General features: G+C 50.2%; 2 protein-coding genes across 7 annotated transcripts in view; one reads left to right on the top strand and one right to left on the bottom strand.

The window, feature by feature from the left end:
- RIPOR3 (RIPOR family member 3) overlaps positions 1-26,496 on the top strand; it is a 107,378-nt gene that overhangs the window by 3,844 nt on the left and 77,038 nt on the right. The window contains exon 1 of one of the 2 annotated variants that reach the window (XM_033186725.1): positions 8,520-8,735. The exons of the other annotated variant lie outside the window; for it this stretch is intronic. The gene's annotated coding sequence lies outside the window, so the exon portion shown is untranslated. Of the gene's footprint in view, positions 1-8,519; positions 8,736-26,496 lie in introns of those variants that run through there. 2 annotated transcript variants of the gene reach the window in all.
- Positions 12,604-20,293, bottom strand: LOC117068921. Of its 5 annotated transcripts, none has more exons than XR_004431309.1 (7): positions 19,863-20,293; positions 19,293-19,387; positions 18,662-18,946; positions 17,614-17,799; positions 16,613-16,710; positions 14,135-14,342; positions 13,334-13,550 (listed from the first exon to the last, which is right to left on the bottom strand). XR_004431309.1 is itself a non-coding variant. In XM_033186728.1 (3 exons), exons 1-3 carry the CDS (start codon positions 16,636-16,638, stop codon positions 12,946-12,948), a joined length of 615 nt encoding a protein of 204 aa, XP_033042619.1. In that variant the 5' UTR covers positions 16,639-17,085; the 3' UTR covers positions 12,604-12,945. The 5 variants fall into 5 exon arrangements, 1 of the variants encoding a protein (XP_033042619.1); XR_004431310.1 differs by having other exon boundaries at positions 16,613-16,686; XR_004431308.1 differs by having other exon boundaries at positions 16,613-16,683.

Below are 26,496 nucleotides of genomic sequence, written 5' to 3'. Positions count from 1 at the left end.
TATATTACATGTACAAAAAAAGGGTATTGTAAGTTTTATTTTTATTTGTAAATTGTGTGCTGCACATCCTTTATTTGAAGACAATTTTTTTTTTGAGATGGAGTCACACTCTGTTGCCTAGGCTAGAGGACAGTGGCGTGATCTCGGCTCACTGCGACTTCCACCTCCCAGGTTCAAGCAATTCTCCTGTCTCAGCCTACCAAGTAGCTGGGATTACAAGCGCCTGCTACCATGCCTAGCTAATTTTTTATATTTTTGGTAGAGACGGGGTTTCACCATGTTGGCCAGACTGGTTCGAACTCCTAACCTCAAGTGATCCACCCACCTCAGCCTCCCGAAGCACTGGGATTACAGGCACAAGCCACTGCGCCCAGCCTACATCAATACAATTTATAATAAACCGAAGTAGTGTGTGTGGATATGCAAATAGATGTACTCGCCCATGCACACACGTGCACCACACTCACTTTCCGGTGGAGAGATCTGGTTGCTAAACCTTTGCCAGCGCACCACTAGTTCCACAGCACCTATGGTCGTGTCCGGGTTGTCCAAAATCCTCTCACGAACAGTCCTCAGTCCTCTTCCAAAGGAATTCAGACTCCAGGCACAGGTCTTGGATGCAAATCTTTCAACTTTCTCCTCTCACTTAAACCAGCAGCCGAACTCCTCTCTCTTGCCGGAAGCATTGGAGTGGATGCAGACAGATCGGGTGGGGTAGAGACCCCATCTACACTAGCAGCATCTGGGCCCCAGCTCCACTAGCGACAAAGGCCCTGGGACGCACTCTCCATTGTGTCCACTGTGTCTGCGTTCGTGGGGCATTTCGAGTCCATCCGCAGCGGCTCCCGATTAGTCCTGTTCCGTTTATAGTCTCTCTCCTGCCATTCTTTGTTTTCATGCACAGCGAATGATGCCCTAACAGAAAAGGCATCTTGGAACAAGTCAGAGGAACGGCTAAGCCAAACCTATAGGAAAATTCAGACAGCTTGCTATTTTTAGAAACTCTAGGAGCCAGGTGGGCCCTTTCCAGTTCTAAGGGCCTAAGCCAGCAAGCACGAGAGGAAAATATTTCTCATTCCCAAGTTCCGCTCTCTTATAGTCCAGGCCAAAGAGGAGGCCCAGGTGGGACATTAGCTAAGAGAAGCGCGACTGCAATACAAGAGGAGAACCATGCCCACAGCAGTTTAAAAGAGAACTAAAACGTGCATTTTCTTTTCTTTTTTTTGTTAACAGAGTCTCGCTCTGTCGCCCAGGCTGGAGTGCAGTGGTGCGGTCTCAGCTCACTGCAACCTCCGCCTCCTGAGTTCAAGTGATTCTCCTGTCTCAAGAGCTCCCGAGGAGCTGGGACTACAGGTGCCTGCCACCACACCTGGCTAATTGTTGTATTTTTAGTAGAGACGGGGTTTCATCATATTGGTCAGGCAGATCTTGAACTCCTGACCTCAGGTGATCTACCCACAGGCCTCCAAAAGTGCTCGAATTACAGGCATGAGCCACTGTGCCCGGCCCCAAGCATGCATGTTTCATTGTTTTGCCAGGTAGGAAGGGCATGCCTGAGTTTAAACCTCAGTGGCTCCTGTACCCACCCTGGGCCACCCCTGTTAAGAGCCAGGCGTCTATGCTTTCAGGCCATTCATTCACCTCATTCCTATTTTTTTCTTTTTCACGTAATTTTAATTTTCAAAAATGGGATCATTCTATACATTTTATTCTGCATCTTCCTTCTTTCAAACGACAGGTATCCTGGACATTTTTCCATGTGAGCCCATGAAGACCTAAAACATTCATTTTGATGCCCACATCACAGAAGTCCTAGAAGAGCAGGGTTTTTTTTGTTTGTTTGTTTTTGTTTTTTTTTTTTTGAGATGGAGTCTCGCTCTGTCACCCAGGCTAGAGTGCAGCGGCGCCATCTTGGCTCACTTCAATCTCTGCCTCCCAGGTTTAAGAGATTCTTCTGCCTCAGCCTCCCTAGTAGCTGGGATTACAGGTGTGCGCCACCACGCCTGATTTTTGTAGTTTTAGTAGAGACAGGTGTTTCACCATGTTGGCCAGGCTGGTCTCAAACTCCTGACCTCAGGTGATTTGCCCACCTTGGCCTCCCAAAGTGCTGGGATTACAGGTGTGGGCCACCGTGCCCAGCCTATTTTTTAAAAAATTCTATCCCATCAGGCCAGGTGCAGTGGCTCATGCCTGTAATCTCAGCACTTTGGGAAGCCAAGGCAGGAGGATCGCTTGAGACCAGGAGTTCAAGACCAGCCTGGTCAACATAGCAAGACCCTGTCTCTACAAACATATTTTAAATAATTAGCTGGGTGTGGTTGCATGCACCTGTGGTCTCAGCTACTCAGGAAACTGAGGCAGGAGGCTCACTTGAGCCCAGGAAGTTGAAGCTACACAATGAGCCATGTTTGTGCCACTGCAATCCAGCCTGAGTGACAGAGTGAGACCCTGTCTCAAAAACAAAGAGGAACAAAAAAGAAATTCCGTTGGCTACCCTGTCAACCTGCACCCAGAAGCTGACAGCTCTGTGTCACCTCCGCTCCCTCCACCCTGGTCCCAGCGGCCATGGTGTCTCTCTCTGAACTATTGCAGTTGCCTCCTCACCGGTGTTTCTGGTTCTCTGTGTGCAGCCAGCGAGGTCCTATTAAAATGAAATCAGATCCCGTTCCTTCTCTGTTCAGGATACCTCCTGTCTCCAGCCAGCCCTGGTCCCACCTTGCCCAGAGCACAGGCAAAGTCCTCACCACGGCCCACAAGGCCTGCAGGGCCCGGGCCTCTCTGACCTTGTCTCTCCTCCCTCCCATTCCCCACACTTGCTGTTCTTGAGGTCAGGCACAGTCCTGCCCCAGGACCTTTGCAATCGCTTTTCTCTCTGCCTGAGTGCTCATTCTTCACATATCCACGTGGCCCACCTGTTCATATCGCCCAGGTCTTTACACAAACATCACCTTCACGGTGAGGCCGTCCTGAGTCTCCATTTAAAATTACAGCCTTCCTTTGCTCCCTGGTCTTCTCCATCCCTTTTCTGGTTTATTTTTCTCCTTACCACACATGTCTCATCATCTAACATACATATATATTCTTATTTTCTTAAGTGTCCCCTGCTGGATGCTGGAATGTGAGTTTCCTGAAGGTAGGGATTTATTTTTTTTTTTTTGAGATGGAGCCTCACTCTGTCACCCAGGATGGAGTGTGATGGTGCAATCTCGGCTCACTGCAACCTCCGCCTCCCAAGTTCAAGTGATGCTCCTGCCTCAGCCTCTTGAGTAGCTGGGACTACAGGCATGGGCCACCACACCGGCTAATTTTTGTATTTTTAGTAGAGACAGGGTTTTGCTGTGTTGGCCAGATTGGTGTCGAACTCCTGACTTCAGGTGATCCACCCGCCTTGGCCTCTCAAAGTGCTGGGATTACAGTTATGAGACACTGCGCCTGGCCTCCTTTTTTAAAAATGGACCTCAAGTAAGCAGAATTGACCGGGCACAGTGGCTCATGCCTGTAATCCCAGTACTTTGGGAGGCTGAGGCGGGTGGATCACCTGAGGTCAGGAGTTTGAGACCAGCCCGGCCAATATGGCGAAACCCCGTCTCTACTAAAAACACAAAAATTAGTCAGGCATGGTGACACGAACCTGTAATCCCAGTTACTCGGGAGGCTGAGGCGGAAGAATCACTTGAACCCAAGAGGTGGAGGTTGCAGCAAGCTGAGATCTCACTGCTGCACTGCAACCTGGACGATGGAGTGAGACTCCATCTCAAAGAAAAAAAAAAGAAAAAGTAAGTAGGATTGAATGATTCATAATTCCATAATGACATACTGAAAGGGCACCTGAACAGCTCCACCTACCCTTCCATCTAACAATCTCTTTATAGCTATTTATTTATTTATTTATTTTTGAGACGGAGTCTCGCTGTGTCTCCCAGACTGGAGTGCAGTGGCGCGATCTCAGCTCACTGCAAGCTCCACCTCCCGGGTTCACACCATTCTCCTGCCTCAGCATCCTGAGTAGCTGGGACTACAGGCGCCCGCCACCTCACCCAGCTAATTTTTTGTAGTTTTAGTAGAGACGGAGTTTCACCGTGTTAGCCAGGATGGTCTTGATCTCCTGACCTTATGATCCACCCGCCTCGGCCTCCCAAAGTGCTAGGATTACAGGCGTGAGCCACCACGCCCAGCCTATAGCTATTTATAAAATGATAAACACCTGTGAAGCCACGGCCCCACCTAAATGCTGGGACTCAGACAACCATTTTACATCTACTTCCGAACTCTTTTCCCTTCTTGCCTCCCTCCCTCTCCCACTGTGGTAGTAGCTGCTATCTTGAATTCTGTGTTTAGCTTTCCCTTGCCTTTCTAAAAATTGTGGTAAAAATCACAGAATTTACCACTTTAGCCATTTTAGGCGTACAATTCAGCGGCATTACGCACATTCACAATGTTGTGCAATTATCAGCGCCATCCATTTCCAGAACATTTTCTTCTTCTCAATTTCCCTTGCTTAAAAAAATACTTTTATCACTTACATGTATGCCAAAATAATGTATCATTTACTTTTACTGCTGTTTGAACTTTACATAAAGATGTATCTTGTCTTCTGGCACATACACGCAGACACACACACACACACACACACACACATATTTTGAGACAGGGTCTCACTCTGCCACCCAGGCTGGAGTGCAGTGGTGCAATCTCAGTTCACTGTAGCCTTGACTTCTTGGGCTCAGGTGATCCTCCCACCTCACCCTCCCTGTTAGCTGGGACTACAGGCATGAACCACCACACCTGGCTACTTTTTTGTAGAGACAGGGCTTTGCCATGTTGCATATTACCCAGGCTGGCTTTGAACTCCTGGCCTCAAGCAATCAGCCTGCCTTAGCATCCCAAAGTGCTGGGATTATGGGTGTGAGCCACGGTGCCCAGCCCCTGGCACTTATATTTTTATAAATCATTTTATTGCTAAAATTCATTGATATGATTGCATAACACTTGTTCATTTACTTTTCTCTGCTGTGTACTATTCCATGGCATACCAGCATTTATTTTTCCTGTCTATGACCACGTGGGTTGTTTCCGTTTGCCAGTTTTGTTTGCTACATAAACGGTTCTGCTTTGAGGGTTCGTGTACTGTCCTATCGCATACATACAGGAGTGTGTCTCAAGTATGTACCTGGGAGTAGAATTGCTGGAATATGAAATCGTATGCTGAATTATTTTCCAATGGTTGTACCAATTCACAAGGCACCCTCTACACATGGCATTTGTCAGATGTCTTACTTTTTGCCACCTGAATGGGTGGAATTTCCCCTAGATCTTGACTGACACCAAGGACAGGGCTGGAACGTCCAAAAGCCTTGAATGGGCTGCGTGTTCGTGACGTCCCACATCTTTGTGGCACAGCTTCTCCTGGAGGACAGCCAAGCCTGGCAGCTGTACTACACGTAGAGTAGGGATTACAGATCTGATAACGTCAACTTTTCCTTCCTCCCCTCCACCGCCTTTTATTTGGTCTGGTTCTCACCGCGTGTGGGAAACGGTGTGGTGGGGAAGGGGCAAATCCTTGGTCCGTGACGGGCACTGTTGCATGCACTTTACAGATATTGCTATTAATTATTTACCCCTCAGATCCTGCAAAAGAGTTGCCCTTAGAAGCCCCACTTTACAGATACGGAAACTGAGGAACAGAGAGGTTAAGTAACTTGCCTGAGATTACACAGGGAGTAAATGGCAGAACTGGGTTTGAATCCAGCTCTTCTGGCTTCCTCCGAGGTTTATGCTGCCTTTCAGTAGTGCCTGCAGTTAAGGGTTGCAGACTCCTCAGTCCTACAGACTTGGGTTCAAACCCTGGATCCCCTACCACCTCACTGTATACCTCTGAGCAGTTACGTCACGTCTCTGAACCTCAATTTCTCTAAAATGAAAAGAGCTATCTTTTCCAGAAGCCTCATTATATGTTTTTTTCTTGTGTCTTATTGTTTCTTCTCTTTTCTTCTTTTGTTTTTTTGAGACAGGGTTTGACTTTGTCATCCAGGCTCAGTGCAGTGGCATGATCTTGGTTCACTGCAGCCTCCACCTCCCGGGCTCAAGCAGATCCTCCCATTTCAGCCTCCTAAGCAGCTGGGACTACAGGCATGCACCACCACGCCCAGTCAGTTTTTATTTTTTGCAGAGGCTGGGGTCTCACTTTGTTGATCAGGCTGGTCTCAAACTCCTAAGCTGAAATAGATTCACCCACCTTGGCCTCCCAGAGTGCTGGGATGAAGGTGTGAGCCACTGTACCAGCTATTGTTTCTTGTTATGTTATATTCCCCTTCTTGAAATTTCCCTGGAGTATGTTCTTTGGCTTATGCCTGTCAGAGCTTATCCCTGGAGCTGAGGGGGTATCAATGCCACTCACACTTGTACCTGCAAATCAGGGTGCCCTTCCACCCCCCGACCTAACAAAAGCCAAAGGCTGTTCGTAGGAGCAGGAGATAGGTGCTGGGCATCAGGAAAGCAAGTGTCCACTCCCGGCTGGCTGGGCTGGTTTGGGCCACTGACCTTCGTGACCATTGTATTGTGAAAGAGACTGCTCTGGTTGAGCTGTAACCAGCACAGGCAGCCTTTGGCCAGGTCGGCATGAGATTACCAGCTGCGCACGGGCGGCTGCACACAACAAGTCTGCAATACCTATTTTGAAGGGTAATTCTCTGGGATAAAGCATGTTTATATTTTTTAGGGAGGTGGGGAAGAAAATTCCATTTCTGTTGCCAATTAGTTCTGCTTGAGAACAGCTTTTCTCAACACCAACATATTGGCTGCCCAGACTTGAGTTCTGTTGATTAACTCAAAGTGGGGAAAAAAGTGATTTTTCTTTCCTTCCTCCACCCCCAACCGTGAAACCCGGCTGTTAGTGATGAAAGGGGTCCTGTGGATCATTTAGTTTTCCTTGTCATGACTCCAGGAAAGGCTATAAAAATAATCAGTGGGCCCCGCTGGCCGTAATTGACTGTAGAGAGAAGTTGGCTACCACAGCGCCTGAGTTATGAGACTCTGTTTCAGATGCAGGCTTCAGTTGAGCCTCCTCTAATGACACCTGCTCCCCAAGGCCAGTGGAGGGAGGAGTGCTGACGTTTGTCTGCACTCTTCTCTTCCTTCCCAGGTTCCAGGGAGCTCCTGGCAGAGCGACCCAGGACAAAACAGAGATGCTGGGAGGATGGGACCAAGCACGGGTCTGGCGCCTGCTGCTTGCACCAAATTTCAGGTCTACTGTTTGTTTGTCTGTTTGTTCTGAGACAGGATCTCACTCTGGTTGCCAGGCCGGAGTGCAGCTAACTGCAGCTTTGACCTCCCGAGCTCAGGTGATCCTCCCACCTCAGCCTCCCGGGTAGCTGGGACTACAGATGTGTGCCACCACACTTGGCTAATTTTTGCAGTTTTTTAGTAGAGATGATTTTCTGTTGTTGTTGTTGTTGTTGTTGTTGTTGTTGAGACAGAGTCTCACTCTGTCACCCAGGCCGGACTGCAGGGGCACGATCTTGGCTCACTGCAACCTCTGCCTCCTGGGTTCAAGCGATTCTCCTGCCTCAGCCTCCCAAGTAGCTGGGACTACAGGCGAGCGCCACCATGCCTGGCTAATTTTGTGTGTGTGTGTGTGTGTGTGTGTGTGTGTGTATTTTTAGTAGATATGCGGTTTCACCGTGTTTGTCAGGATGGTCTCGATCTCCTGACCTCGTGATCTGCCTGCCTCCGCCTCCCAAAGTGCTGGGATTACAGGCGTGGGCCACCGGACCAGTGGAGATGTGATTTTGCCATATTGCCCAGGCTGGTCTCGAACTCCTGAACTCAAGCAATCCTCCAGCCTCTGCCTCCCAAATTGCTGGGATTACAGGTGTGAGCCACCGTGCCTGGCCCAGTCCACTGTTTGTTGACCATGAACCTGGGTTCAAGAAACTTCACTTCTTGGTGCCTCTGTTTTTTTCTTTTTTTAAATTTTATTTATTTTTTAACCATAAACTCAACCAAGTGGCACCTTCATTTTATATATTTTAAAATATTATATATATAATATTTTTTGAGGTATATATATTTTAAAATATATGTGTGTATATATATATATGTCTCTCTCTCTCTGTGTGTGTGTGTGTATGTGTATATATATATATATATATATATTTTTTTTTTTTTTTTAAGACAGGATCTTGCTTTGTTACCCAGGCTGGAGTGTAGTGGTGCAATCATGGCTCACTGCAGCCTCAGATTCCTGGGCTCAAGCAATCCTCCCACTTTAGTCTCCTGAACAGCTGGTACCACAGGTGTGGACCACCAGGCCTGATTAATTTTTTGAATTTTTTGTAGAGATGAGGTCTCACTTTGTTGCCCTGGCTGGTCTGGAACTTCTGAACTCAAGTGCTCCTCCCACCTGGTGTCATTTTAAAGGTGTCATTTTAAAGAGATAATAATGGTTCCTCCTCCTGGGGTGATGTAAGGATTAAATGAGTTAATAACATGCAAAGCACTTGCAAGCAGCCCCCACCATGTGCAAAGTCCTGCGTAAGCACCAGCTTTTGTTATTTATTCAAGACTCCCCCACTCTTCCTCCCTTGACACTTGAGTCGTATGTGGTTGTGCCAAAATATCTTAGTCCCATCCCCTGCTGATGGACATGAGATCAGTTCCGATCTTTGGTGATCACGAATAGCACTGTGTTGAATAACCTGTGGCTTGTGTGCCAGCCCCTCCACTCACTTCTTAAGGTATGTGACCCCTATAATAACCTTGGTCTTGGACTTTCCTTCCTGGAGCCTGTAGAACGAGGAGAAATGTGTGGGCATGTGGCCAGCTCTGGCCTGGCATGCAGACAGGCCTGTGGGGTGGGGCGGGAGGTGGGGGCAGGCCCTCTCTGAGCCAGGTGGGACAGATTCCTACTGTGTCCCTCTGGTGAGTGAGGAGCTATGGGGTGAGTTTCAGAGGGCTGGGGCAAGGTCACCCAGCCCCCAGGTTCCTGGCAAATGCCCTTATGTGGCCTGGAGAGAGGAAACCGGTACTGTGCCACATGGGCTCTGCCCAATTTTTTGTAATCCTCTTCCTCTAGGAAGCCCGCTGGGATCTCTGCTCCAACACACTTTGCTATATCGGCCACTGGTTTAGCACCCATGGTGGTTGGTTCTCTTCTTGGGGGGCAAAACCCATGATGATTGAGAAAATGAGTTCTGGAGTCAGGAGGCTGATTTTGGTCCTGACTTCCCAGCACCTCCACCCTTGTAACTCCTGTGGCTCTGTGTCCTCATCTGAAAGCAGACTAAGAAGACGAATAATAAGGCCAGGCACGGTGGCTCATGCCTGTAATCCCAGCACTTTGGGAGGTCGGGACGGGTGCATCACTTGAGGTTAGGAGTTCGAGAGTTCGAGACCAGCCTGGCCAACATGGTAAAACCCCATCTCTACTAAAAATACAAAATTTAGCTGGACGTGGTGGCACGTGCCTGTAATTCCAGGTACTCAAGAGGCTGAGGCAGGAGAATCACTTGAACCAGGGAGGCAGAAGTTGCAGTGAGCTGAGATCGCCCCACTGCACCCCAGCCTGGGTGACAGAGTGAGACCCTGTCTCAAAAGAAAAAAAAAAAAGCCAGGTGTAGTAGCCCATGCCTGTAATCCCAGCACTTTGGGAGGCCGAGGCAGGTGGATCACCTGAGGTCAGGCATTCGAGACCAGCCTGACCAACATGGTGAAACCCCATTTCTACTAAAAACACAAAAATTAGCCGGGCGTGGTGACACGAACCTGTGATCCCAGCTACTCAGGAGGCTGAGGCAGGAGAATCACTTGAACCTGGGAGGTAGAGGTTGCAGTGAGCTGAGATCGCGCCACTGCACCCAGGCCTGGGCAACAAGAGCAGAACTCCGTCTCAAAAAAAAAAATTAAAGGAAACAAGAATAATAGTAATGGCAACAAATTCACGGGAAGGTCTTGTGAGGTCTCAGAGACATAATGCAAATGGGGTTAGACCCTGTGTCTGGCACAAGAAATACAAGCTGGTGTGAGAAAATGACCCATCTATGGGAATGCCTGGGCCACAGGCAGTTGCAGCCACCTCTGAAGCGAATTAGGCCGAATTCCCAGGAACTCGGCAAATCATCCACCCTCAGAACTGAGTTTTCTCTAGAAAATGAGGGTGCTAATGATATGTATCCCACGGGTTTGATGTGAGAATTAAATGAGACCAAGCACATATTGCTTTACGTTTACACTGTGGTCTTGTTGATATTATTAGTTATCCATGTTGATAGTTGTGGGCATCCTTCCAGACATTGGCATGATGTGGTGCATGCAGCTGGTGCTTAGTGACTGCAAATGGATTGACGGACAGGGCCAAGTGTGAAGTAGAATCTGGGCTGGGTGTGAGACTGAGGCAGGAGGATTGCTTGAGCCCAGGAGTTTGAAACCAGCCTGGGTATAAGCAAGACCTCTACTAAAAAAAAAAAAAACAAAAAAAAAGGTAGAATCTGGAGGAGGCACTGATAGAGGGTGCAGCCCTTAGGGAGAATAAAGGGAAAAAGCCTGATGTGACCTCACCTGTGGCTTTTTTGTTTTGTTTTTAGACAGAGTATTGCTCTGTGGCCCAGGCTGGAGTACAGTGGCATGATCACGGCTCACTGCAGCCTTGACCTCCTGGGCTCAAGTGATCCTCCTACCTCAGCCTCCAGAGTAGCTGGGACCACAGGCGCGCACCACCATGTCCGGCTAATTTTTGTATTTTTAGTAGAGATGGGGTCTCGCTGTTTTGCCCAGGATGGCCTTGAACTCTTGGGTTCAAGTGAACCTCCTGCCTTAACCTCCCAAAGTTCTGGGATTACAGGCATGAGCCCCCACACCCAGCCCTAACCTCTGGTTTTATAGTCAGCTACAGCTTAATTCTGGGAGATGATGGGCCTTATCCCACACACCACGGCAAGGACGTGACAACAGCAGGAGGCAGACCCACTTCCCCTGACTCTCAGGGCAGTAACCTTTACCCTGACCTTCAGCCCCATGCAGGAAGCAGCCCGTGAGGGTGAGATACAGTGTCCATCTGTGGCCAGAGCCCTTGCACATTTTTGACATTTTTGCATCTTGGGACAAAAGGCGAAGAAACTCAGATGAACTGGTTCTTGTTTCCTGGTGGAAAAACATTCCTGCCCTGATGGAATCTTCGCTGTTGTGTGGTTTTGCCTGTGTTTGTGTCTCTCCCTCACTACCCTACAGTTCAGCAGTAGCTATTCTAGCAAACTCATAGAGGGTAGATCCAGGAATGATTTCTGGGATTGTCTGAGGATATTTAAGGGGCCAGAGGGGCTCCCTGCACCACCGATGCTGGCCCTGGATCTCCTGCCCCGTCTGCCATTGGACTTGCCCTGAATGAGTGAACAAGTGAAAGAGCAGACATTTGCTGGACAGCTGCTGCCCTCCAGGCACTGGTGTGCTGGTGTTCCACTGCCTGGGGGCTGAGAGCCACTCAAAGCATTCATATTGGGAAGTTGGCAGGGATGGTCTGGTCAACAGCATGGACGTTGGCACTGGAGTCAGATGAACCTGCCCTTGTCAGTCCCTAAATAGGGTGGCCTTGGACACACCTGCCTGAACCTGTTTCCTCAACTGCAAAATGTGAATAAAGGTAGCACAGTGTGGTCGGTGAGGACTGAGCAAGGAAGTGGCTCTAGCACTTGGCACAGAGTTGGCCCTTAAAAGCAGGCTTTAGACCAGGTAGACCAAATTCAAATCTAGATCCAGCTATGAGTCCCTTAACTTCTCTGAGTCTTGATCACTCCCTCTGTAAAATGGTATAGTAATAGTGGTGGTTTCCTCTTACAGTTGTGAGGATTTAGGTGAATTCACACATATGATGCATTTATAATGCAGGGAACCTAGTGCATAGTAACCACCTGCATTAGCTTCCTAGGACTGCTGTAATGAAGCGCCTCCAACTGGGTGGCTTCAAACAACAGAAGCTTGTTCTTTCACAGTTCTGGATGCTAGAAGTTTGAAATCAGGGTGTGGGTAGGACCACTTTCCCTCTGAAGACTCTAAGGAAGAATCCTTTCTTGTGTCTTAGCTTCTGCCAGTGGTCAGGGATGCTTGTTGCTCCTCAGCTTGTAGCTGCACCATCTTTACCCACCACTTCCTGTGTGTCCCGGCTTTTTTTAGATAGGATCTCACTCTGTTGCTCAAGCAGGAGTGCAGTGGCCTGATCATAGTTCACTGCAGCCTCAAACTCCCAGGCTCAAGCAATCCTCCCACCATGGCTGGCTAATTAAAAAACATTTTTTAAAATTTAATTTTATTTATTATTTATTTACTTTTTAATAGAGATGGGGTCTTGCTATGTTGCCCAGGCTGGTCTTGAACTCCTGGCCTCAAGCGATCCTCCTGCCTCAGTGCTCCCAAAGTGCTAGGATTACAGGTGCAAGCCACTGCACCTGGCTTTTAGTTTCTTTTTTAGAGACTGGATGGGTCTCACTATGTTGTCCAGGCTGATCTTGAACTTCTGGGCTCAAGCTATCTCCCTGTCTCAGCCTCCTAAAGCACTGGGATTACAAGTGTGAGCCACTGTGCCCAGCCCCTATCCTCTTCTAATAAGGACACCAGTCATTAGACTTAGGGCCTACCCTAATCTAGTATGACCTCATCTTAACTGCTTAGATTTGCAAAGACCCTGTTTCCACAAATGGTCACATTCTGTGTCTCTGGGTGGACATGAATTTTGGGGGAACACTGTTCAACTGACACCACCACCTAATCAATAGTAGCTATGATGAATACTCCTCTTACTACAGGATTTGCTCAATGCACACTATGTGCTGGGCACTCCTCCAAACTCCTTTTATTCCTCTTCCCATTTAATCCTCTCCATGACTCTGTGAAGTAGGTACCAGGATTATCTCTGTCGAGGGCCACAGAGGTGAGCTGATTTGCCCAAGGTCACACATGTTAGCAAATGGTAAATCTGGGGTTGGGACTCTTTTCTCTCTGACTCCAAAGCTGGCAAGGTTTTGAGACCCTCCAATCCCGTCCCAAGAGCTTAGAGTCGGCTGCACATTCTGTCCCGGAATCCCAGGCATCAGAGATATGCTCTTTCCTGGCCCACACCTCCTTCCAGACACATCTTCCCCAGAGAGGCCATAAAAAGCAGGGGAAAAGGAATCTTGTCTTTATAATGGCCAACATGGAGTTCTGCTCCTGCCTTGGACTGCTCATGGCCGGCTCTCCTGTGGGTCGAAAGCGGTGTGACTCCCATGCATGGCAGAGCTTGCCAGGAGTGTATTCTTCATGCCTGACATCTGGTAACATTTTGGGAGTCTTGACTTGGTGCTACAAATGGAAAAATGGTTCATGAAGGTGTGATTTATTCATCATCAAGATAATGCTATTAAATAAATGCTCACAACGATTCGCTCCATCGGGTCAGGGAGTCCTGACTTCTCGGGCCAGGCCTGGCGAAGGCCCTGGCAGGACAAGGCTGTTTCTTTGACGCTGAGGAGAGCGTGGAGGCGTGGTGAGGCCAGACTGGGGCCTGATGGAGGCAAACAGTCACGCTGCCAGATGATGAATGGCAGTTTACATTTTAACATGCCTGTGTCTTGGACGTGGAGTAACTGGCTTTGGCGGATCGGGGGTGGGTGCAGTTAGGAGCCTCTCACAGCCATGAGCTGGAGAAGGAAGGAAGGTCATTTCCAGAGACTGGGGCTTTGGGGCCAGAAAATAGTTGCTCTGTCAGCAGGGAGAGCCAGTGGGTGGATTGGAGGCCCCTGAGAGAGATCAGGGGCTCCTGAAGGACAAAGCCAGGTTGCCTACCTTTGCAGGGGGTCGCTGGCAAGGGTGTAGGAACTAGCCACGTGGCAGAGAGCAGTGCCCCAAAGCCAGGCTGCCTGGGTTCAAATCCTGCCTCCCTCACTGACCAGCTGGGCCTGGGACAGTCCCTCCCTGACATAGGGACCATTACAGGGCCCACCTCAGAGACATCTGTGGGCATCGCAGGGGTGCATGGCACCTAGGGGTCTTCGCTAAATGTTAACTGCAGTTGTCATGGAGGTGATGGTACCTAGAGAACAGTGGAGGCTGGGATGCGGAGAGAAGCAGCCCTGCTGTCTTCTGGCTGTAGATCAAGGACAAGACTTACCTTGCCCTCTGCACAGCAAGTAGGAGCCTTCTCCTGGACCTGCCTCAGGGCAGTGGGGACATCCACCGGTCCGGTTCTCAGTACATTCAATGCTGAGGTTGGTTGCCACCCAGCTTGGGCAGCCCACATACTCCACATCACTGGGCTTACCCCCAAATCTCTATGCGCTACAGATGAGTTGCCATGGGCTGGCAAGCAGTCCCTGCACCTGTGGACATCGAGGATCTGTCTTCACATCCCCTTCTGCCCACATGGCTCCACACAAGGAGGAGATGGGAGGACAGGTGTGCACCCCTATGGGCAGCCAAGCCTGGGTTGCTGGGTGGGGAAGGTGTCAAGTCTGATGCATGTCTGTTAGGGTTCCGGGCACTGTGACATGCATCCCGGTGGAAAGTCCATTCTCCTAACTTGGAGTCTGGCATCTGTTACAGCATGAGAGCTGGGGCCTGACCCTTCCCCTGTGTCCTTGTTGCTCCCCAGGACTGGCCACTGATGGAGCTGTAGTCAGGCTGTGGGACTCGGGCCAGCTGGCCGCAGTCTTCCCACAAGAGTCAGTTACTGGGGCTACCAGATGCTATAGCTGTTGGTTTGTTTGTCTCTGTGGTGCCAAACTGGGCCAGCTTTTGGGCAAGAGCAGCCTCCTGGGGAACATAATCAACGAGAAAAGGATGGCAGAATGTGGCCTGGGGGTTGCCCAGTGGAGGGTAGAGGGTGCTAGGTTGCCTGGCCATGACTCCTCTTCAGTACTGAGCTCAGCAGGGGGCTCCAACCCCTTTTACTGCAGGACTCTGCTGGCTTCTGACCAGAGGTAGCTCTAAGCACACTGGTCCTTTGGAACCCCAGGAGGAACTGACTGGGGTAAAGAGGATGGAGGTAGGGCTTCACCTTGGTGAGGGGCTTTCCTAGGGGGACAGCCAGGTGCTTGGCCTTGTGACAGCTGCTCAGTGAGGGTTATTCACAGCCCCATTGGGACTTGCTGATTGGGCTTCACTTCCTGATTCTGTGATATTCACATAGCTGCAGTCAGTAGTTCCATCCATCCATCCATCCATCCATCCAGTCGCCCACCCACCCACCTACCCATCCGTCCATCCACCCACCCATCCACCTAATCATCTACTCATCCACCTGTCCATCCATCCATCCATCCATCCATCCATCCATCTTTTCTTCCTTCCACCCATCCATTTATCCATCCACCAATTTACCCACCCACCCACTCACACATTCATCCATCCACCCATCCGTCCATCCATCCATCTATCCATCCATCTATCCATCCATCCATCCATACATCCATCCACCCACCCATTCATTCACCCACCTATTCATCTGTTCACCTACCCAACTATCCTTCCATCCATCTACCCATCTACCCATCCATTCATTTTTGTGGTCCTCACAATTAACCTGCATGGTGGGGATGTGCTATTATGCCCATTTTCAGATGAGGGTATGCACATACAGGTTAAGAACTGGTCTGAGGGCAGAGCTAATAAGTGGCTGTATTAGTTATCTATTGCTATTAGTTATCTATTAGTGGCTGGAGACTGACTTCAGTTCTTTTCTATGTGGGTATCTCCAGCATGGCAGCTTGCTGTGTCAAAGCAAGAAAGCCAAGAAGTGTGTGTGTGTGTGTGTGTGTGTGTACGCTCACATGAGAGAGAGGGAGAAAGAGAGAGAGGTGGAAGTCACTGTCTTTTATAACCTAATCTCGGAGGTGACATCCTGTCCCTTCTGCCATATTCTGTTCATTAGAAGTGTCCACCCATGGCCAGGCACGGTGGTTCATGCCTGTAATCTGAGCACTGTGGGAGGCTGACACAGGTGGATCACGTGAGGTCAGGAGTTTGAGACCAGCCTGGCCAACACGGTGAAACCCTAAACAACTAAAATACAACTAAACATGACCCTAAACAACTAAAATACAACTAAAATAAACCCTAGACAACTAAAAACACAAAAATTAGCCAGGCATGGTGGTGCACGCCTTTAGTCCCAGCTACTCGGGAGGCTGAGGCAGGAGAATCACTTGAAGCCAGGAGGTGGAGGTTGCAGCGAGCAGAGATCGCACCACTGCACTCCAGCCTGGGAGTCAGGGTAAGACTCTGTCTCAAAATAAATCAAATAAGTAAATAACAGAAGTGTCCACCCACACTCATGCCAGGAGGTGGGATCACTGGGGGCCATGCTAGAAACTGCCCACCACAAGGCCAAGCCAAAGTTTGAACCCAGTCAGATCTGACTTAAAACCTATCCTCCCAGAGGAAGCCAGAGCCTTGTTCTTCCCCAGTCCCAGAGACCAGCCACCTGTCTGCTGCCATGCAGGGCTGGAATTTAATCACACATTAGCCTCACTTCATGGGTGTTTACTGAGCGCCTACTATGTGCCAGACACAATGCTCCACGGGATGGTGTGGTGCCTGCCCAGGGGAGTGCACTGCTGGTGACAGATACCTGTGCTGTACATTTACTCACCTGCCACGTGGGTCTGCAGAGAACATGTCTTTCTTTATTTCCTGCAACTGATCTGGTATTTCTCACAAAGCCTACTCATAGGGCAACAAGGAAAAAAACTAGATTTAATTTAATCTGATTCAGTACTTTAGAGGCCTTTGGTAATGCTTGGTCTCAAATTTCCTTCTGCTCCTCCCAGCTTTTCTCTAAGCTGGCACTGGGTGGTTGGGGGTGGGGGTGTCCGGTTGTTGATGACGAGACTTCCCAGGAGGAGAGGGGTTTGGGTTTCTAGCCATGTCTGATGCCCAGGATTGCTGTTTGACTTTCTGGCATTTTGGCTGAAACCAGTAGCTGGTAAAACTCATGCTCTGGGCCTAGGCCTGCCTGGCTGACTTGGCCCTACCTTGGCTCAGAGCCCTCTCTTCTTTTTTTTTTTTTGAGACGGAGTTTCTGCTCTTGTTGCCCAGGCTGGAGCGCAATGGTGCGATCTCGGCTCACTGCAACCTCTGCCTCCCGGGTTCAAGTGATTCTCTTGCCTCAGCCTCCTGACTAGCTGGGATTACAGGTGCCCGCCACCATGCCCGGCTAATTTTTGTATTTTTAGTAGAGACGGGGTTTCACCATGTTGGCCAGGCTGGTCTCCAACTCCTGACCTCAGGTGATCCACCTGCCTTGGCCTCCCACAGTACTGGGATTACAGCCATTTTTTTTCCCAGAGCATTTCTGAATCTACTCTCTACTGCGTCTGACCCTTACCTGGGCCATCTACTCCCAGAGCCTTCTGCAGGTCCCTCTGCCCCTCACCTTAACGAGGTGTCACCTACTGAGCAAGAATGCCTTGAGCCCATCCTGGCCCGGAGAGGAGCCAGTGCAGCCAAGGAAAGCAAAACACCAGGGCTTCCTTCCTCTCCACTTGCTGCACCTCCAGAGGCCCCACCGCTAAGCTGCTGGAGGGTGGTCTCAGAACCCCTTCCTCCCAAGCCCCCAGAGGGTCAGTGCACAGCGGTGGCTTCTAACCCTACTGTCTCGTAGCAAAGTCTATGTTGATGATCAGGAACTAGATCTGCCATGGTCCTCTTTATTCCTTCTGTACAAATTCAAATATTTCCCAGGTAGCCAGGTGCCTCAGGCTTGAGAGGGGAAGGGCTACTTACCCAGAAAGGCCAAAGAGGAAAGCTCGGTAATATTGTTCGAGCTATTAATATTACCTGTTACCAAAATGATCACACACGTGATTAGTCACAATCGTGGTAAAAGTGCTGAAGAAAAAACCTAAGAGTAATGAGGGTATAAGGAGAGCGGCCTGACCTAGCCCGGAGCTCGGGAGAGGTGGTCCTGAACCAGGGTTGGGTAAGGGGATCTAGTAGGAAGAGTAGGGTGGCTGGGTGAAGAGGGGAGTGTGTATGTGCATGTGTGAGCGTGTGAGTGTGCGCCATGTGTGCATATATGAGCACACGTGTGCATGTGTGTGCACATGTGAGCATGCATATGCGGATGTGTGTGCTGTGTGCATATGTGTATTATGTATATGTGAGCATACGTGTGCACGTGTGTGTGTGACTGTCCTGTGTGTGCATGTGAGCAGGTGCTGTGTGTGCACATGTGAACACATATGTGCATGTGTGCATGTGAATGCATGTCAAGTGCATGCGTGAGCTGTGTGTGGTGTGTGCATGTGTGTTTGCAGCCTCATCATCTCCTGAATTTTTTTTTTTTTTTGAGATGGATTCTCTGTCGCCCAGGCTGGAGGGCAGTGGCTTGATCTTGGCTCACTGCAACTCCACCACCCGTGTTCAAGTGATTCTCATGCCTCAGCCTCCCAAGTAGCTGGGATTATAGGCGCCCACTACCACACCCAGCTAATTTTTATATTTTTAGTGGAGATGGGGTTTTGCATGTTGGCCAGGCTGGTCTTGAACTCCTGACCTCAAGGGATCTGCCCGCCTCGGCCTCCCAAAGTGCTGGGATTAGAGGCGTGAGCCACTGTGCCTGGCCATTTCCCCTAATTTGAGGCACTCCATTCTCTGAGTCTGGATTGCTGGGTGGGTGTGTGTGGGAGAGGAACCGCACTGAGGAGGGTGAATCGGATTCTCTGAGGATGAAGTGCAAAGGCTGGGGCCTCTGCAGGAAGCAGCTTTGCCTGTTCACGGGAAGCAGCTTCTGGAGCCTGAGTGGTTGGCACCACCAGGGACCACAGTGGTGGGAGCAGCAGGGTCAGGAGGAGGAAGGGCACTGTGTCTCCCATTAGGAATGTCCTCCTCTCTTTCCTGCTGGGCTCAGAGCTGAGAACCAGGATACAGGTGGCCAGGTGCCTCCGTCAGCAGACTCGGGCCTGGGCAGAGTTAGTTTCCCCACCTGTGCACAGGAGAGAAAGAGATCTGTCTCTGCCAGGAGGATGAGTGGACAGTTCTCCCTGGGCTGGCAGAGCAAGCCTCAGACTGAGGGCAGCCGGGGACAGCAGGTCACACTCCCATGGCAGAATGATGCTGAGGTTCCCAGGGTGTCCCAAACACTCTTCCCACCCCCTGCCCCAGTTTCATGAGAGGGCCGTGGACCCTGACACTGTGACTACCCTCTGCTAGTCAGGCAGATGCTAGTCACAGCAGCATTGAATCTCAAAAACAGCCCTCACAGTGGGCGGTATTAGTATCCCCTTTCCTCAGAAAGGGAAATGGAAGCTCAGAGAGGTTACGGACCTTACCCATAATCACAAAGCAAGCATGTGTCCCAGGTCTATGTGATCCCAAAGCCTTTGCTCCTCTGACTCCCACAGCTGCTGTGTGACCTTTCAGTTTCCTGAAGGAGGGAAGAAAACAATTTGCTATAGAAAAAGCTTCAAGCCAGACTTCAGAAATGCCCAGAGCTGTGAGTTCAGTATCATGGCCCCTGCCCTCCCCTCTCTGTGCAGCGGCCGCACAGTGAGCTGAGCTGCGGCGAGGGTGTGTTAAGAACTTAAAGCAGGCCGGGTGCGGTGGCTCAAGCCTGTAATCCCAGCACTTTGGGAGGCCGAGATGGGCGGATCACGAGGTCAGGAGATCGAGACCATCCTGGCTAACACAGTGAAACCCCGTCTCTATTAAAAAATACAAAAAACTAGCCGGGCGAGGTGGCGGGCACCTGTAGTCCCAGCTACTCCGGAGGCTGAGGCAGGAGAATGGCGTGAACCCGGGAGGCGGAGCTTGCAGTGAGCTGAGATCCGGCCACTGCACTCCAGCCTGGGCGACAGAGCAAGACTCCGTCTCAAAAAAAAAAAAAGAACTTAAAGCAGAACCTCGATTTTGAAATGTTCAGGGACAAGGCCAGAAAGGCTCCTTGGGGGATGGGGTGGAGGTTTCAGTCCATTTAAGTGGGCTGGAGGAGAATTTTAACTTTGCCGGCTGATGGTTAATGTTCCCTTCCCAAGGTATTCATGATTTATGTTGATGCTTTAAAAGAAAATTTAGCCAAGCTAGGTTCAGAGTCCAGGAAACTAAGGACAAGGCTTTCAGGAAAGCTTTGTTTGGAGGGGAGGTTAGGAGGGATAGAAGAACACTCCAGATACCTCGCCTCCACTCACCCAAAGGAGAGGTCACCTGATCACATAAGACCATAAGATAGCTCCCCAGGAGGGATCATGCTCCTAAGATGTTTCTTCCTAGGTTCGAAGAAATGGGTGTCCAAGGCTGGGTGTGGTGACTCATGCCTGTAATCCCAGCACTTTGGGAGGCTGAGGTGGGTGGATCACTTGAGGCCAGGAGTTCGAGACCAGCCTGGCCAACATGGCGAAAACCCATTGCTACAAAAAATACAAAAATTAGCCAGGCATGGTGGCACGCGCCTGTAGTCCCAGCTACTTGGGAGGCTGAGGAGGGAGAATCGCTTGAACCCAGCAGAGGTTGCGGTGAGCTGAGATGGCACCACTGCACTCCAGCCTGGGCAAGAGTGAGACGCTGTCTTAAAAAAAAAAAAAAAAAAAAAAAGCAAGCAAACATACAAGAAAACAAAGAAATGGGTGTCCTGGCTGGGTGCAGTGGCTCATGACTGTAATCCCAGCACCTTCAGAAGTTGAGGCAGGTGGATCACCTGTGGTCAGGAATTTGAGACCAGCCTGGCCAACAGGCAAAACCCCGTCTCTACTAAAAATACAAAAATTAGCTGGGTGTGGTGGCGGGTGCCTGTAATCCCAGCTACTTGGGAGGCTGAGGCAGGAGAATGGCATGAACCTGGGAGGCGGAGCTTGCAGTGAGCCAAGATTGCGCCACTGCACTCCAGCCTGGGCGACAGAGCAAGATTCTGTCAAGAAAAGAAAAGGGAAAGGGAAAGAAAAGAGGGTGTCCTTTCTCTGTATTCTAGGCCTCTTGTCTTAGCTGAATTGAAGAAAAATGTGTATAAGGCCCTAGATATTCACTGTCATGTTAATAAACCCTTCCTTGGTCTCCATTCTGGGGCCTGAATGGAAAAATGAAAGGCCCAGAATCTGGGCCTTGGGACTCAGCATTACAAGGGATGAGACCCTGATTTATACCAGCTTAAGCCAAGACGGGAATTTACTGGCTTATAAAATTTAGACATCTGGTATTCGGTTTGGCTTTAGGTATAGCCAGATACAGTGAGGTGTGTGGAGATGGGGGATTTAGGGCTGATTTTCCTTCACCTGGCTTGGAGGAGGTTCCTTGGCTGAACCAGTCATGGTGGCCAAAAGAATGTGGAGGTGACTGTCTGTGTTCCACTCCATGTAACTATGTGCACTGAACAGTGCTGTGGGATCATTCACCATAAGAAACCCGCCCGGCAGGCGCGGTGGCTCACGCCTGTAGTCCCAGCACTTTGGGAGGCCAAGGCAGGTAGATCACGAGGTCAGGAGTTAGAGACCAGCCTGGCCAACATGAGGAAACCCCATCTCTATTAAAGATACAAAAAATTAGCCTGGTGTGGTGGTGTGCGCCTGCCATCCCAGCTACTCAGGAGGCCAAGGCAGGAGAATTGCTTGAACCCAGGAGGCAGAGGTTGCGGAGCGCTGAGATCATGCCGTTTCTCTACAGCCTGGGTGACAGGGCAAGACTCCGTCTCAAACAAAAAGAAAAGGGGTGTCTGAGCCAAGGTAGAGCCAAGTCAGCCAGGCAGGCCTAGACTCCAGCAATCTTCTTGCCTCAGCCTCCTGAGTAGCTGGGACCACAATCACACATCACCACAACCAGCTTTTTTTTTTTTTTGTATTTTTTTGTATTTTTAGTAGTGTCGGGGTTTTGCCATGTTGCTCAAGCTGATCTTCAACTCTAGGGCTCAAGTGATCCTCCTGCCTCGGCCTTCCAAAGGGCTGGGATTACAGGTGTGAGCCACTGCACCCAGCCAGTACCATGGGTTTTATTTGTTTGTTTTGTTTTTTGTTTTGAGACAGGGTCTCGCTCTGTTACCCAGGCTGGAGTGCAGTGGCATGATCTCGGCTCACTGCAACCCCCGGGTTCAAGTGATTCTCCTGCCTCAGCCTCCCAAATAGCTGGGATTACAGGCATGCACCACCATGCCTGACTAACTTTTGTATTTTTAGTAGAGACGGGTTTTTGCCATGTTGGCCAGGCTGGTCTTAAACTCCTAACCTCAGGTGATCCTCCTGTCCCGGCGTCCCAAAGTGTTGGGATTACAGGCGTGAGCCACCATGCCCAGCCGGATTTCTTCTTTCCCCGCTCTTTTTCACTTCGTGGCAGACACAGCACCCTTTCCTAGTGAGCCCAAACACAGCCTCAGACTCTATCTCAACACTATACCCAAAGCAACCAATATCTCCCACCTTGGCGTTGGAACCTGAGCCAAAACTCTTCACAATTCCTGCTCCAAGCAGATGGAGATAGAAAAGCGCACTCTGAGCGTTGAGTGATTTGCCCAATGTCACACGGGAACTCAGGCACACAACCTTCCTGACTCAGCCAGCCCGCTTCCTGTGGGATCCTGCCTGGTGTGAGCCTTGAAAGAAGGTCTGTCCCTCAGTGGAGATTTCCACTCCAGGCAGCAGCTGCACATGCACATGGAGAAGAAACAGACTCGAGGTCAGAGCAAAGCCAACAGCACGACCGCTGACCCAGCTCTCAGGAGTGGCACACAGACAGGCGGGAGAGCTCACCGCCTAGCAGCCACACTGTCCACCACAGAGATCTCACTGGGCTTCACGGTGTCCTACCTTAAATATTAGGTTGGTGCAAAAGTAATTGCAGTTTTTGTCATTGAAAGTAATATATTGGAACCAGGTGTGGTAGCTCACGCCTGTAGTCCCAGCACTTTGGGAGGCCGAGGCAGGTGGATCACATGAAGTCAGGAGTTCGAGACCAGCCTGACCAACACGGTGAAACCCCATCTCTACTAAAAATACAGAAATTAGCCAGGTGTAGTGGCGAGCGCCTGTAATCCCAGCAAGTCAGGAGGCTGAGGCAGGAGAATCACTTAAACCCGGGAGGCGGAGTTTGCAGTGAGCCGAGACCATGCCATTGTACTCCAGCCTGGGGAATAAGAATGAAACTCTGTCTCAAAGAGAGAGAGAGAGAGAGAGAGAAAGTAATAAGTAATATATTAGGTGTTCAAAGATTAGATACAATTAAATCTAATAATGTGCTCAAGTTGACGGCCACTCTCAAATGGTGAGACAGGTGAGGTGTTTTCCTTCTGGGGATGGGGATCAGGGTTGTCTTGGATGGTGAGACAAATGGCTGGCAGCAGTCTAGGGAAGCCAGAAAGTGGAGAGTAAATCCTGATGTGGCCATTATTCTGCCAGCTCAGCTTTGCCTAATGAAGGGAAGAAAATAGGTGGCAGAGAACTAGCCGCTTGTTTGCCATAGGAAGGTACCGAAAGGCTGTCCTGATCTCTAGGGGCCTCTTGTGATATGAACTTCATCATTTTAGGGAGCTGACCTTGGGGTCATGTGCTCACCACGCCAAGACCTTCACATGTGTTATCCTAATTTTTATTCACAGAATAGCCCTGGGAGGCAGGTGGAGTTATTCCCTCTGATCAGATGCTGCACTGGGGGCTTGGAGAGGTGGAGTTGCACTGCCTGACCCTGGCTCTTAGCCACTGTGCCATACTCCACAGGCTGGCAGACACTGTGAAGCAGAACAGAACAGGGTATGTGAGTCACCTGACAATCATTAAGCACGTTGTAGCGAGCAGTAGGTCTGGGTAAGGTGCTGGGAGGCAGCATGTGGGAGTCCCAGCCTCAGGTCACTTGCTGAAAGATAGAGGTGCACTGGAGAAAATGTGGCCTCGGAGGCAGAATCACGTCAGTGAATACCTATGTGACTCACTCACTTGAGCTCAGGGCCTACAAACAGGTGCAGTCAGCAGTTTGAAAACTTTTTTTTTTTTTTTTGAGACAGTCTCTGTCACCTGGGCTGGAGTGCAGTGGTGAGATCTTGGCCCACTGCAGCCTCCACCTCCCCAATTCAAGTGATTCTCCTGGCCTCAGTCTCCAGAGTAACTGGGACTACAGGCATGCGCTATGACACCTGGGTAATTTTTATATTTTTAGTAGAGACAAGGTTTCACCATGCTGGCCAGGCTGGTCTCGAACTCCTGACCTCAAGTGATCCCCTGCCTTGGCCTCCCAAAGTGTTGAGATTACAGGCGTGAGCCACTGTGTCCGGCCTGAAAACTTCTTGTCCAGCACAAACTCCCATTGTACAGGTGAGAAAGCTGAGGCTTGGAAAGAATTGACTTCCCCCTTGTCACCACGGCCAGAGAGTGGTGGGATCAGGACTGGGATCCTCCATGGGGTCCTGGTCCAGTGGATACCCCTGTGGTCCACGAGAGAAGGTATGAACTGTGATGGAAGGGCAGTGGTGGGCCACCTGAGAGGAGGGTCCTGGGTGGGCAGAGGCATCCAGGCACACCAGATGGAGAAATAGCTTAGGGCACTGTGTCTTGCTGTCTGCAACAACTCCCCACGGGAGGGATGGCAGCGGTCACGGCTGCACCTGTGAAGTCCACCACCTGGGCTCCAACCTAGCCCTGCCACTCTCCAGCCAGTGGCTCTGGGTGAGTCGTGTCACCTGCCTGAACCTCCTGGACCTCAGCCCTTTCCTCTCAAGTGACGTTATCCCACAGCCCATTGCCTGGCCCTTAGTGCCGAATTTCACCAATATGACCAATTATGACTGCTTATTTATTTCCATTTGGAAATTTACTTTTTTTTTTACTTTTTTTTTTTTTTTTTTTTTTGAGATGGAGTCTCGCTCTGTTGCCCAGGCTTATGGTGCAGTGGTGCAATCTCGGCTCACTGCAAGCTCCACCTCCCGGGTTTACACCATTCTCCTGCCTCAGCCTCCTGAGTAGCTGGGACTACAGGCTCATGCCCAGCTAATTTTTTTGTATTTTTTAGTAGAGATGGGGTTTCACTATGTTAGCCAGGATGGTCTCCATCTCCTGACCTCCTGATCCGCCTGCCTCGGCCTCCCAAAGTGCTGGGATTCTAGGCATGAGCCACCGCGCCCGGCTGGAAATTTACTTTTAATTCTTTTGGTTTTCCCCTTCTCTGAGGGCTCCTTCTCTAGAGGGTCCTGCCCTGGATGAAGACAAAAGCAGATACTCCCAGGTAGTCTGGGACACACCCACGCCTCCCGTGGGTCTGGAAGTGGCTGAAGGAAGAGTGAGTCTGTGGCTGATCCTTTTCCTCATCAGGAGTCAGCTCCTTGGAGCCTCCAGGGATGTCTGGAACAGTTGCTGCTTGCGGAACCAGCTGGAAGGGAAATTAGAGAGCAGATGTGGCCATAACGGAGGCTGCAGCAGTCAGAGCTTCCGTGTAGTGGGACAGGTGCCACGCCTGGAGCCCATCAGCCCCATGTTCAAATCCCAGCGCCATCACTGCCTGCCTGTCGAGTGGATGTGATTCCTCCCATGGTCGGCTGAACTGGCTATGGACAGCAGCTGTCCCACGCAGGAGCCCAGGGGAAATGGAAAATATCTCCGCCCCAGGCCAGCTTCCCCTTCTCTCCCAGGCCCCGACCTGCCCTTTAGACTCAGGAGTCCCTGCTTCACCCTTTGTCCGGAACCTTTGAGAGACAACACAACTCTGATAACAGCAGTTCCATGGCTGAGAAGGGGTTGTCGTGGGGACAGCGTGTTCCTGCAGCTAAGCCTTAGCCTCTTTGCCTCTCCTCAGAATGCTTCAGACCAGGAAAGGGGAACTTGTCACTTGGGACTTACAGGGACACTGTTTTGAATGTAAACGCTCCCAAAGAGCCTCTGCCTGCTTTAGGGAGGAATGTTTGTTTGGGTTCTATGAATAAGAAACCTACTCTACCAATTTCAGGTTTAAAAAAGGATGGGTCACGAGGCTATGGAGACGTTTCTTTTGGTTATTAAAAATATGTTAGGCTGGGTGCGGTGGTACATGCCTATAATCCCAGCACTTTGGGAGGTAAAGACAGGAGGATTACTCGAGCCCAGGAGTTGAAGACTGGCCTGGGCAACATAGTGAGACTGTGTCCCTACAAACCTACAATTTTTTATTTTTTTTAGACGGTCTCATTCTGTTGCCCAGGCTGGAGTGCAGTGGCATGACTTTTGCTCACTGCAACCTCTGCCTCCCGCGTTGAAGCGATTCTCCTGCCTCAGCCTCCCAAATAGCTGGAATTACAGGCATGCGCCACCACGCCTGGCTAAGTTTTGTATTTTTAGTAGAGACGGGGTTTCACCATGTTGGTCAGGTTGGTCTCGTACTCCTGATCTCAAGTGATCCACTCACCTCGGCCTCCCAAAGTGCTGGAATTACAGGCATGAGACACTGCACCCGGCCTCTACAAAATTTTGTTTTTTAAATTAGCCAGGTGTGGTGGTTCCTGTAGTTCCAGCCACTTGGAGGGCATAAGTTGGGGGTGCTGAGGCGGGAGGATCCCTTGAGCCCAGGAGGTCGAGGCTACAGTGAGCTGTGTTCGTGCCA

This window comes from Trachypithecus francoisi, unplaced genomic scaffold, assembly GCF_009764315.1.
Source record: "Trachypithecus francoisi isolate TF-2019V2 unplaced genomic scaffold, Tfra_2.0 Lachesis_group21, whole genome shotgun sequence".
Taxonomy (NCBI): domain Eukaryota; kingdom Metazoa; phylum Chordata; class Mammalia; order Primates; family Cercopithecidae; genus Trachypithecus; species Trachypithecus francoisi.
This window is presented reverse-complemented; position numbering and strand designations above follow the sequence as displayed.

Excerpts from the sequence above, each read along its gene's own strand:
- LOC117068921 (XM_033186728.1), bottom strand. The coding sequence starts at position 16,638 with ATGTTCTCTGCAGACCCACGTGGCAG. Across the intron at positions 14,343-16,612 it reads TCTGCAGACCCACGTGGCAG|GTGCAGGGACTGCTTGCCAG; the intron begins GTGAGTAAATGT and ends CGATGTCCACAG. Across the intron at positions 13,327-14,134 it reads CTTGCTGTGCAGAGGGCAAG|CACCAAGTCAAGACTCCCAA; the intron begins GTAAGTCTTGTC and ends TTCCATTTGTAG.